The following is a 13,485-nucleotide window of genomic DNA, read 5'->3' on the forward strand; positions in this document are numbered from 1 at the left end:
ATTAATTTTGTTGATTTTCAGAAAAGTAGTATTCATTTTTTTTTAGCCTTTAAAGTGTGTTTTATCTTTCATCATTTATTATTCCCACAAGACATTGTTTGAAAAAACATCAATTAATACTCTTTTGAAATTATAAGTGGACAGATATATAGAAATAAAATAAAAAATTCAAAGTAAACAGTTAATAAGGAACTGAGATAATATTAAATAAGTAGAGCCATGTGAATGTTTGTGATGAGAGAGTTAAACACAATTTTCAATATGAAAAAACATGAGAATTTCACATAGGAGATCTAAAAGGGCACTCATTACGTCACTTTAACTCATGTTTATGATATGTTATTATATCAGAATCAATTCTATTAACGCTGATTCAAACGCACTAAATGAGTAATTTTTTCATGAACAAAGCAAGATACTTCAATTGTTAATGAAAAAAAGTTATCACACATATAAAAACAATATTAATACCATCATTGATTTTTCTTGAAAACAAAATGCCCCGATGTAAAACTATGCCGGAGCAGTATAACATCCGTAAAAAGAAGAGGCTCAAGAAGAATGTCCAAAGATAGTGAGACAACAACCTTCGCCAAAAAATGCACAAAACATTTTTTTAGGGAACAAAGCACACCTCCCAACACCTTCACAGTAAATCTTTGTAGTAAGTGTTTTTTTTTTTTTAGTAGAAATTCACTTGAAAAGAATAAAATCCAACATTAAACCAAACCTTTTATTCTAGGGCACACCCACCATACATGACCATGGACATCTAATCTCAAAATTCCCAAATCACCGAAAAATAAAATCTTTACATCATCCATGGGTTCGCTCGACGCCCCGATCAGTGCGGAAAACGGCACCGCTCCTCCCACCGGCGCCGGAAAATCTCTTACAGCGGATGTCGGCGCACGCGTCCCGTCGTCAGAGGCGGCGGTGCCGGAGTTGGACACCTCGAAACGACGAAGATCGTCTGTGCTCCCCCTGGAGGTTGGCACGCGCGTCATGTGCCGTTGGAGGGACTCGAAGTACCACCCTGTCAAAGTCATCGAACGCCGAAGAGTCCCTGGCTGTGGCCCCAACGATTACGAGTATTACGTCCATTATACTGAGTGTATGAACCCTAACTTCTTAGTTCTTCAATTTCAATTTCAATTTCAATGAATGAATTTGTAATTAGGGTTTTGTGTTGTTGGATTTGTGAATTGCTTGGATTGTGATTTTATTGAGGGCTTGTTAGAATGAATGCCTATTGAATTCTATGGTATCTGTTTGTTGTTATAGAGTAGGGTTTACTGTAGGGACACTAGTAATGTTAGTGCTGCTTGGTAAGAACTTGGATTGTTGTGAATCGTTGGTTGGTCGTTGATGTCGCGATTTAGAAAGTAAGGAATGAAATGAGGAAAGGAAGGATTATTGGGTGTTTATTTTCAAAATCAGCCAAGGGAAGCCATAGCTTCCTACCTGAGAAAAAACCAGCAACTAAACTGTAGGTGTTGTATGACTATGTAGTTCATATGTTCATTTTCCGCTTCATAGAGTTTCAAATCTTTGAATTTTGTTGTATGTATTTTGATATCTGGATAAACGATGTTAAGTTTGCCTTTTTTGTTTCAAACAAGATCATTGATATGTCAGTGTTATCAAATATCCGCCATGGCAGTTTCTCATGGCGGTTTTTTGGGTTTCCGCCATGGCCGATATCCCGCCATATGGCCGCAATATCCTGCCATATTCCGCCATTATTTGTCATGTATGGCAGGATTTCGGCTTTCCGCCATCCGCAATTAACAACACTGATAGGTCATCATGCTTCAGTTTTATAAATTTATGCTTCACATATCATCATCGTTATGATTTTCTTTTTAACTGCTGCGGGGGATGAGGGGATAGAGTAGGGGGAGGGGGAACATGGAGATATATTATGCTTTTTGACCTGAAATAGGTGTTGGTACTTGGTAGTGGCTGTGGTAAGTGATACTTTCCATGTTCTCAACAGTTAATAGAATAAGATCAACTCCCATTTCTTCTTTCTTGGAGACTTTTAGAATGAATTTCTAGTTCCGTTATTGTTTTTTGTTTGTTCTATTCTTCATCATGTTGCCATTGTTTTTCTATTTGAACATTACTAACTCCTAATAGTTGATGTCAATGTTTTTGCAACTATCTTTTTCTAGGTTTATCTGTTCACTTTAGGCAGGCATACTTAAACGCTACCTGCTTAGTCTTTTGTTTTCACACTTTTTGGTTTTGGCAGTCAATAGGAGGCTTGATGAGTGGGTGAAGCTTGATCAGCTTGATCTTGATTCCGTGGAGGCAGTTGTTGATGAGAAAGTGGAGGAGAAGGTAATAACTATAATAATATCTTCCCTCATCTGCTTAACCGGTTTTGTTTTTGGTCCTCATCTATTTCTTTTTTGAAAGATGGGTATGGAGGTCCCCTAACAAAGGGGCAACGTAGTGTGTGCTCCAGACTAATGTTTATTGTTCTACAACCACAACAACAATAGCCTTTTCTTAATAGTGGCTTCGTGGATAAGCGCTTCCCATGTTATGTTTTAACCCGAGTTTCCAGAATATCTGTTTATTGTTCTAAGTATATTTTCTTTCCATCAGTAGTTTCTCTTTCTGGTGGTGGTAGATAGGAAGATCTTTTATCTTAACAGCATGTAGTCATATGTTTTTTTAATGGCGCTAGACAGAAAGATCTTATATCCTAACAGCATGTAGTCATATGTTTTTGGTGGCCACATGTAGTCACTTGCGCTGGTCATTCTTCATTTAATATCACGAATGGTGCTTTCTCCATCATGTTTACCTCTTCAAAAGATGCACTCTATAATGCAACTCATCTAGAAAATTGCACATGTGGTTTCCCAGGGTGCAACAGGTTTGAAGATGACACGCCACCAAAAGAGGAAGATTGACGAAACACATGTAGAGGTATTGATTTGTTACTTTTCAATTATTACGTGGACATACACTGTTAACAATGATACTCAAAATAAATAACAATCTACTATATTTTACTCCTTGTCTCTATCAGTCTGTAGCAGCATGATCAAAGCAACTGCTTTAATTTCTTGTCACCCTTAAAGCACATGCAAACAGTAAACCTTTTTGGATACCAGTTGCTTTGATCATGAGATTGAAGCCAAGTGAAACATATAATTATGATTCTATTTAGTTAGAGCGTCATTCTGTTAATTTCTTTCGTGTATGTGAAACCGGTGTGCTTTATAGAGTGGTCATATTATTCCTTATTTTAAATTTATTTATATATTGTTAAATTATAGGGCCATGAGGAGCTTGATGCTGCTAGTTTGCGTGAACATGAAGAATTTACTAAAGTGAAAAATATAGCTACTATTGAACTTGGAAGATATGAGATTGAGACATGGTATTTCTCCCCATTCCCACCAGAATACAATGACTGTTTGAGGCTGTACTTCTGTGAGTTTTGTCTCAATTTCATGAAGCGCAAAGAACAGCTTCAGAGGCATATGGTGAGCTGGGCCTGAAATAATATTTTTGCCGTTCATTTTGGAAAGTGTTTATTTTCTACTGTGCTATCCTTGTTTTAAGATGATCCATGATTGTAAATCTGACATGTCTTTGGTATTTTGCTTACACTGCTCTTATTTTTTCTTCAGTCATGTCTTTAAGATGCTGCGGCTTTGTAAACTTAAGTTTGACTTTTTAATTATTTAATCTATTGTTTCTCTAATTTATTTGAAAATAAACCTTTTTGGTTGTAACAAATTCATTATTTGCTTGAACATGTGGAAGTTGATAAAGGGTTACTGGATTACATATAGTGTATTCAATGCCTCTATTGGTATTTTTCTCCCTCCCCCTGGGGTCTAAACAAATTGCTGAAGAAAGATGAAATCATTTTTTATGCTGAATTTATATTACTTGCATTTGTATACCATTTTTTTGCCCGTTGTACCAACATTGGCTTCCTGTTCATGCAGAAAAAGTGTGATCTTAAGCATCCCCCTGGTGATGAGATATACAGAAGCGGTACACTGTCAATGTTTGAGGTACATTTTTAGCACTATTGTTTTTTTCATCATTATTTTCTTGTTCTTTGTTGCCAGATGTCTCTCTCTCCTATTATGCTTAAATTTTAGAGTTTTAGATGAGTTTTCAAGTTCCTGTTTCACATATCTTTAAATTTTCATGTTCAATGAATGCCTGGTATAAAAAATTTTAAAAATACCTTAACTGTTACTTGTTTATCAATGCAAACAATGGACATCCTATATTTATTTTTAGCTCAGTTATAAAACTTACACTGCATGAATATCTTTATTTCTCCAACTGCCATGGCCGATATTCAGCCATCCACCATCAATGTTTGTCAAATATGGCCTGTTTTTTGCTTTCCGCCATCCGCCATTAACAACACTGATGCAAACACAATAATAATGTTATTGTATTTAATATGACAGCTCTAGAGTTCTCTTCTCATAGTACTCAAATTTATGAAAAAGTAATTTATTGGCATGTCTTATAACCAAGGGTCCTATTATCCGGTCTTTCCCTGATGCAGCCATGACAAAATTGCTGCCACATCAAAAGGCACTATTATTGGGTGCACAAAAACTCTCAGAACATGGCAATAATGTAATTTTGTGGCCGTAGTGTATGGGATAGGATTAGGGATGTTCATGGGATGGCTCGGGACAGGGTTTGCTTGTTCTTGACCCATCCCTAATTTTTAACCGGGCCAATTTTTTAGACCGTAACTTGTCTATAGATCCAAATGAACCCCATGCCTTATTAGTCAAATTACGACCAGGTTTAAGGAGGACAAGAGACCATGTTGACTCAAAGTAAAGGCTAAATAAAATTATGAAATGATATAGAAATTTAAAAATTTCCTTTTACCATTCATTGGTGTTTCAAGAGAGTTTCCCATTTCTGACATGTACAGAGATTGTGCTGCCTTACTGCTTTGCTGGTCCCTCCCCCCCCCCCCCCCCTTTTTGCTCTTTGTTTTCTTTGCTTTGCAGGATTTATTATCCTCCTTAGGTTCTAATAGAATTTATTTTCGAAAGCCTTGCTCAATTACCCGCCCCAACTATTGCTAAATGAGCCTAACATCTAAATGTTAATTTCTTTTAATTCTTATATTGCATCTTATTAAAATAACATAACGAAGTTTAGGGTATGCTTAGCTACAAAATTCTGATACTTGAAATATTTCTATTTATAAATTTTTATAGTATAGTGAATTAGTGATAACTGAGTTTTTACTTTGACAACTCTGCGATATCTGGCAGGGAGTTGAAAGTCACAACATAATGTGTGAGTGAGTGAGAGTTTGAATTTTGTCATTGTTTGTAATTATTGTCATTATTACATGTCTGAAAACAGGTTGATGGCAAAAAGAACAAGGTCTATGGGCAGAATCTTTGTTATTTGGCCAAGTTATTTCTTGATCACAAGACCCTCTATTATGATGTTGATCTGTTTCTGTTCTATGTTTTATGTGAATGTGACGATCGAGGATGCCACATGGTTGGCTATTTTTCCAAGGTAACATTATTGGGTTTTCATCATGACATCATTTTGGTTAGATGTAAGATATTTTAAATTTTTAATATTTTACATCTAGCAAGCCCATTTACTATATGTTTGTCTTTCCTAAGAGGACTCAATAAACTTCCTTTAAAGGAGCAGAACCATTTATCATGTGATTTCTTTATATTATATTTATTTATTTATGAGCTTCTACTTGGAGGAGCTAAGTTTATCATGTTCATACACAGACCTGATTTAGATCTTATTGTTATTTGTAATATGAAAAACAACTTTATCCAAATTTGGATATCTTCAATCTCCATTCTTTTACTTCTCATTGTAATTATTTACTCAGATTTGCTTTGCATTATGGATGCCCTTATTGATATTGATTACTTTTTAATTGCAAAGGAAAAACATTCTGAAGAGTCTTACAATTTGGCATGTATTCTCACCCTTCCACCTTACCAAAGAAAAGGCTATGGCAAATTTCTTATCGCTTTTTGTAAGCTCTCTCTCCCCTTCTCTCTCTCTCTCACACACACAGAAAGCAGGCCTCTTTGTAGAGTTATATATGATATAGTGCCAAAGTTCATAATCATTTCAAACATTGAACAGCATATGAACTTTCCAAGAAGGAGGGAAAAGTTGGCACACCTGAAAGACCTCTTTCAGACCTTGGACTGCTTAGCTACAGAGGATATTGGACCAGAGTTCTGTTAGACATTCTGAAAAAGCACAAGGGAAACATTTCGATCAAAGTAAGTGTCTTCTTTATGTCTCTTTTAAATTCTAAAGCAATGATGAATTAAACTTTCTCTGTTTACAATTAAAGTTCATTTGATTATTTGGAATTTGATGAACTTACTTTTATGTGGATGATGATTATTGCTAAGATTTTAATTATGGGGATGTAGTTCAATGCATGTATGTATATGGGGGGATTCCATTACTCTGAGTAATTCTTGCCAAAGCTATTCCTTTTTAATATCATTTTATAGAATATGATTGAATAAATTCAACTGGTAAATTGCAATTCTTATTAAGTAGATCAAGTATACCAAAATTCATAAAATTTTAGGACAGATTGCGTAAGAGGAATTGGGCCTACATAGCAAAAGATGAATGGGGCATGGATTGGAACCAGAGTGTGGAAAGTGTATACGAGGAAGAAGAGAAGTGGGCCAGCTACTCGTTAGTTCTTATGACTGAGTTGTTAGTGTAAGGTGGGGAGTGAATTGCGGTGAGGCAGGTTTTAGCATGTTGCTGTGGGTTGGTATCAGTCAGTCAGTTTTTGGTATGAGGCTGAGAGGGAGATACTGTTTTCTCTGAAGGAGCTCTTGCTCTGGTGTTATTTCCCTTGCTATAATATAGCCCTTGGAGTTATGAGTATTGTCAGATTGGTTTCCTAACATGGGTCCGATGGGATTTGGGTAGTCCATTCTGCTTTGCTGCTCATGCAGGCAAGGTGTCAGATGGAGTCAAAGCCTTGGAGGCCAAAATTGCCATGCGCTCCGTTTAATCATCTATGGTGGAGTTTCGGCAAGCTACGCCTTGAAGAGTGGTAATCTTCTTCTGTTGGTGACAGTATGGCTGTGCACTACGAGTACTATATGGCCAACTCCTCTCCATTATATACTCTTTCCCCACTTTGTGCCTTCTATAGTACCTATTTGATCCATAGGATTTTTTCCCAGATAAAATAAAATCTTTTGAAGCATGTTATGGTTTCTTATGACCATCGTTTCTCATATCCAGGTTATATAAGTTGTTTTTTAATGAAAACAAATACCAAATGAATATGTACTGTCTGTAAATAATACTAGAAATAAATCAAAAAATTGTAACAAGCTGATTCTGTTGACTTGGTGATTAATTGGTTGCTCATGTATTCTCTGTCTCAAAGTTATAGCCATTGAAAAAGCTGTTTTTTGGCAGGAGCTTAGTGATATGACTGCCATTAAAGCTGAAGATATATTGACCACTCTTCAGAGCCTGGAATTGATTCAGTACAGGAAGGGACAGCATGTTATTTGCGCAGATCCAAAAGTTCTGGACCGCCATCTCAAAGCTGCTGGCAGAGGAGGTCTGGATGTTGATGTTAGCAAATTGATCTGGACTCCTTATAAGGAACAAAGTTGATTGCCGCACTCATCAAAGAAATACTGTGATGTTCTTGTGTATAGAGCGTAGGCTAGGTTTCTTAGTTGGTAACATGGCCCCTTTGATGTATTATGGAGATCAGAATAGGATATAACTGATTGATTTATGTACTTAGCCTTTCATTTCTAATGATGACTGGCAGAGGAATTGTTTTATTTTTTATCTTAATGCATGCATATTCCTAGCTTTTTGATGTTTGACATTAATTTTTTTATTAAAGTATACAAATTGTTAATATTAAACATGTTCTCTAACTGAGAATCTATTGAGCTTAAAGGGTGGATTTTGTATAAGTTTACGTACTTTGTGGTTATTTTCAACTTATAAAGATGTTTAATTGTATTTTCAGCTCCTTGATTATATTTAATGTGTGGTTTTGGGCATTTAAGATTTTTTTGTATGAATTTAATTCCTCATTTTTTAAATGTCACAATTTAAGATCATTCATCAACCCCCTTCAGTCTTCAATTTAAAGCCCTAAAATTTTGTTGTTTTATTGTTTTTACTTTATATATTCACAAATTGAATTGATTTAACTATTTTAAACATTATTCTATTTGATTTTTATAAATAAATATAAAATGTAACTTAGATGAAATGTTTCATTGTTTTCGACTCTTCAAAACTATAATATCACGCATTCTCTTATATCTTTCAAAGTTGAAAAGAAGCTTGAAATCGCGAACATGGAACCCAGGAGAGAAGAACAACGCGTGAATGGAAGGAGGGAGAAGTTGTTTCGTACTTAAAGGAGACATGGGAATCAATTTATGTATATGGGTAATCGATTTCTAGAGAGTTATGCCTGGGGCGTTCTGGACGCGTGAAAACACACAGGTAGGGCTCGTAATTGGTTACCCTCTTATGGTAATCGATTTCTCAACTCAACTGGATAGAGTTGAAAAAACTCAAAAACAGAGACGTGACCCAATAATCGATTTCCTCAAGATGGAAATCGATTTCCCCAACCTTCTGTAGGAAGTTGGAAATTGTGTATAGTCTGTACAAAAAATTAAAACAACTTCTAAAAACCCTAGAAAAGTGATTTTCAAAGCTGAATCATGTTGAATCACTACAACTAACCTACCATTCATTCTATCAACCAAATATTCATTGAAAAAATCATGGTAAATCAAACTAATTCATACTTTTTGAAACAATTAAAACAAAAAATTTGTTACTCACTCCGTTCCTAATTATAAGACCTAGTTTTAGATTTTTCATGTTCCTAAATATAAGACGTTTTACAATAATCTAGTAAAAAGTATTCTACTCTTTCATATACACCCCTCACATTTATTGTGTGTTTTCAATTCCAAAGTTTTAATTACCACCTACCATTAATTAGTGAGAGAAAATGACAAAAGATAAATATGGAAGAATGTATGCATTTTTAATAAACCTATACATTAATTAGACACATTTAATGCTATCTTAATAAGCGCAATTTTTTGTACTATGTCTTATAATTAGGAATGGAGAGAGTAGCATTATGAGTTAGAAAAGGAAGCATATTATGTAACATCACATTCATTAAGAATACCAAGCTCCCTTCTAATCTTATAAAATGACTCTTTTGGCAAAGGTTTATATTAGCTAATTGTGCATGTGTATCAACAAATTCCAAAATCACATCCTTCTTAAGTACATGGTCCCTTAGAAAATGATGTCTAATGTCAATGTGTTTGGTTCTAGAATGCATAATTGGACTTTTAGTCAAATTAATAACACTTGTATTATCACATCTAATAGGAATGCATCCAAGGCCTAAACCATAATCACTTAATTGTTGCTTAAGCCATAAGATTTAAGCACAACAACTACCGGCTGCAATATATTCAGCTTCAGCCGTGCTTAATGCAACACATGCTTGTTTTTTATATGACCAAGAGACTAATGCACTTCCTAACAAATGACATGTATCACTAGTGCTTTTCCTTTCAGTTTTACAACCAGCAAAATCCGAATCAGAATAGCCAACCAAACCACAAGCATTACCCTTAGGGTACTACAAACCTACACCAGTTGAGCCTTTATAAGATATTTCATAATTCTCTTCACGCAAACTAAGTGAGATTCTTTAGGACATGATTGATAACGTGCACACAAAAATACACTAAACATAATATCAGGTCTACTAGCAGTGAGATAGAGTAATGAACCAATCATACCTCGATACTTGGTGATGTCAATGGGCTTACCCGAATCATCCTTATCAACATAAGTACTAGAGCTCATGGGAGTAGCTATTTCGCTGCAATCATTCATCTCAAAACGCTTCAAAAGCTCCTTACAATACTTGGATTGATGTACAAAGATTTCATTCCTTGTTTGCTTTATTTGAAGTCCAAGGAAGAAATTTAGCTTTCCCATCATTGACATCTTAAATTCACCTTGCATCATTTTAGCAAACTCACTACATAGTGACTCGTCGGTAGAACCAAATATAATATCATCAACATAAATTTGTACAAGAAAAGTTTGATGATTTATCTTCTTGATAAACAAAGTGGTATCTACTTTATCTTTCTCAAAGCCTTTTTCACAAAGAAAGGTATTAAGCCTATCATACCATGCTCTAGGAGCTTGTTTCAAACCGTAAAGAGCCTTCTTAAGTCTATATACATGTGAGTGATTGTTACAGTCTTCAAAACCCAGTGGTTGTTTGACATACACCTCCTCTTGTATATAACCATTCAAGAAAGCACTCTTAACGTCCATTTGATATAATTGAAAATCTAAAGAGCATGCATAGGCTAATAAGAGTCTAATGGCTTCAAGCCTAGCTACGAGTGCATTTCATCAAAGTCTATTCCTTCTTCTTGATTATACCCTTGAGCTACAAGCCTAGCCTTATTTCTAACAATTATACAATTTTCATCAACTTGTTCCCATAAACCCATTTAGTCCTTATAATAGTTTTATCTTTAGGTCTAGGTACAAGTTCCCATACACTATTTCTTTTAAATTGATTTAATTCCTCTTACATGGCTAAAATCCAGAACTCATCTTCTAAAGCATCATCAATTTTTTAGACGGTTCAACTTTAGAAACAAAAGCCATATGCAAGATAGCATTAGAAAGATTAAGTCTAGTAGAAACTCCCTTTTCAATGTCACCAATGATGTTTTCAACGGGATGATCTCTAGAATTCTCCATTCCTTTGGTAAATTGGAGTGCACTTGCTCTTGACCTTGAATACTAAGATCTTCAAGTTGATGTTCTAGATTTGCTTAACGGTCCATTTCTTCATTTACTTTGGATGTACTTGGAAGAAAGTCTATATTACTATCAACAAAAAATTGATCCTCTTTCGACGGGTTAGACTCATCAAAGTTTACATGCATGGATTCATCGACGGTTCTAGTCATTTTATTATACACACGATAAGTTTTACTAGAAAGAGAATATCCTAAAAAGATGCCTTCATCGGCTTTAGCATCAAACTTGCCTAGGTTATATTTTCCATTATTATGCACATAACACTTACATCCAAAAACATGTAAATGAGAGATATTTGGTTTTCTCCCCTTATATAACTCATAAGGAGTCTTTTCAGAATAGGTTGAATGAGAACTCTATTACAAACAAAGCATGTGGTGCTAACAACATCTGCCCAAAAATATTTTGGCAAGTTAGTTTCATTCAACATGGTTCTAGCTAATTCTTCTATAGACTTATTCTTTCTCTCAACAACACCATTTTGTTGAGGAGTTCTAGGAGCAGAGAAATTATAATTGATACCATATCACAAAATAGTTTGAAATCCTCATTTTGAAATTCACCATGATCACTTCTTATAGAAGCAATTTTTAAGGACATTTCATTTTAAACACGTTTAGAAAACTTTCTAAATGAATCAAATGCATCACTCTTGTTTTCCAAAAACAAGGTCCAAGTAAATCTAGAGTAATCATCAACAATCACAAGTGCATAAAAGTTACCACCTATGCTCTTTGTCCTTGAATGACCAAACAAATCCATATGAATCAAGTGAAGAGGTCTTGTGGTAGAAACAATATTCTTAGGCTTAAAAGATGATTTGGTTTGTTTACCATTTTGGCAAGCATCGCACAACTTGTCCTTAACAAATTTCAATTTAGGTAAACCAATGACAAACTCACGTTTAATCAACTTATTTAAATGATCCATGTGAATATGAACTACTCTCCTATTCCATAACCATGCATATCGTCATTATTAAACATAAGACACTTAACATTCAATGAGACATCATCAAGATAGATCACATAGATGTTATTAACTCTTTTACCTATCAACATAGTATGGTGATTGACTTTATCTTCTACTATGCAAGCTTTGGATTTAAAACATACATCATAGCCTTTATCACATAATTGACTAATGTTTAACAAGTTATGTTCTAAACCTTCTACAAAAAGCATATTATTAACAATAGTTTGAGGAGGCTTACCGACGATACCAATACCACATATCTTGCCTTTTGTGTTGTCACCATATGAGACAAATCCTTTGGATCTTGTAAGATGTGAGAATTTGGATTTATCTCCTGTCATGTGCTTTGAACATCCACTATCTAAATACCAATGTTCGCTCTTGGAGTTCAAGCACACCTACAACAAAGATTAATAGGCAATTTTAGGTACCCAAGATACTTTGGATCCTATGGGGTTAGCATTAGGAATAATCCCATTTTTCCTCCCCACATACTCATCATTAGGCACACCATGTAATCTAACATAACTAGCATTGGGCAGTTTTCGAACCAAGAAATCAGAATAAAACTCTGCTTGTTGACAAAAAAAAAAAGAACACACAAATGAATGTTATAGGACTTGGACATCTGTGACTAGTTCCTACCTCAGGAATCATCAAGTCACATGTGGATGTAACATCACTTTTATTTGAGGGAACTAAGCAGCAAAGTTTCTCTGTTGAAATTCTAACTGAATTGTAAACTGAATTGTATTTCTGAAAAGTTGAGTTACAATGAATAGCATTTAGCTATTTATAGAATCAGAGAAGCTTGCGTAGCAAGCTGTTACTAAGAGAGAGAGAGAGAGAGAGAGAGAGAATCAGTTACTGTGTAACTGATTCTGTTACACCTAATAACTAATTCTGTTACAGATTGACATGTCAGCAATGCCATGTCAGCATGTGACTACATATATCCTAATACACCCCCTCAAACTGAAGGTGGGTGAGAAACTAGTTTCTCAGTCACATTAAGTTTGCTTCTAAGGTCTTCAAAACGAGTAGGAGAAAGTGCTTTGGTGAAGAGGTCAGCAAGCTGATCAATGGAAGGAACATGATGAACAAACAAAGACTTATTCAGCACCTTCTCTCTAACAAAGAAAATGTCAAGTTCCATATGTTTGGTGCGGGTATGCAATACTGGATTATGAGTTAATGCAACAGCTCCCACATTATCGCAGAAAATTCTGGGAACTGTGAAGGGAACATGCAGCTCTTGTAACAATGATTGAATCCATAGCAACTCAGCTGAGGTATTAGCAAGACTCCTATATTCTGCTTCAGTACTAGACCTGGCTACCAAAGTTTGCTTCTTAGAGGTCCAAGAGACAAGATTAGGACCAAAGAAAACACATGACCCTGAGGTGGATCTCCTGTCATCAACATCAGATCCCCAATCAGCATCACAGTATGCCACTAGAGCTACTGGAGAATGCAGAGAACAAGGCTTGATATGCAAGCCATGATGAATTGTACCCTTTAGATACCTCAATATCCTCTTAACTGCCTTCCAATGTTCCTCCAAGGGCTGACTGAGAAATTGACACACTTTGT

At 35.2% G+C, this 13,485-nt stretch overlaps 1 protein-coding gene across 1 annotated transcript; it reads left to right on the forward strand.

Moving 5' to 3' along the window:
• The first annotated feature begins 731 nt into the window (after positions 1–731).
• Positions 732–7,881, forward strand: LOC130748082 (histone acetyltransferase of the MYST family 2-like). The gene is made up of 9 exons (XM_057601177.1): positions 732–1,114; positions 2,258–2,346; positions 2,881–2,943; positions 3,297–3,506; positions 3,978–4,046; positions 5,386–5,547; positions 5,944–6,037; positions 6,151–6,293; positions 7,471–7,881. The coding sequence occupies exons 1-9, from the start codon at positions 823–825 to the stop codon at positions 7,672–7,674; spliced, it is 1,326 nt and encodes a 441-aa protein (XP_057457160.1). The 5' UTR covers positions 732–822; the 3' UTR covers positions 7,675–7,881.
• Positions 7,882–13,485: the final 5,604 nt, after the last annotated feature.

This window comes from Lotus japonicus, chromosome 3 (assembly GCF_012489685.1).
Source record: "Lotus japonicus ecotype B-129 chromosome 3, LjGifu_v1.2".
Taxonomy (NCBI): Eukaryota; Viridiplantae; Streptophyta; class Magnoliopsida; order Fabales; family Fabaceae; genus Lotus; species Lotus japonicus.

Bases quoted from the DNA above. Each gene is read 5' to 3' on its own strand.
- LOC130748082 (XM_057601177.1), top strand. From the start codon at position 823: ATGGGTTCGCTCGACGCCCCGATCAGTGCGGAAAACGGCACCGCTCCT. The intron at 2,944-3,296 runs GTATTGATTTGT...GTTAAATTATAG, and splicing joins TTGACGAAACACATGTAGAG to GGCCATGAGGAGCTTGATGC. The intron at 4,047-5,385 runs GTACATTTTTAG...GTCTGAAAACAG, and splicing joins GTACACTGTCAATGTTTGAG to GTTGATGGCAAAAAGAACAA.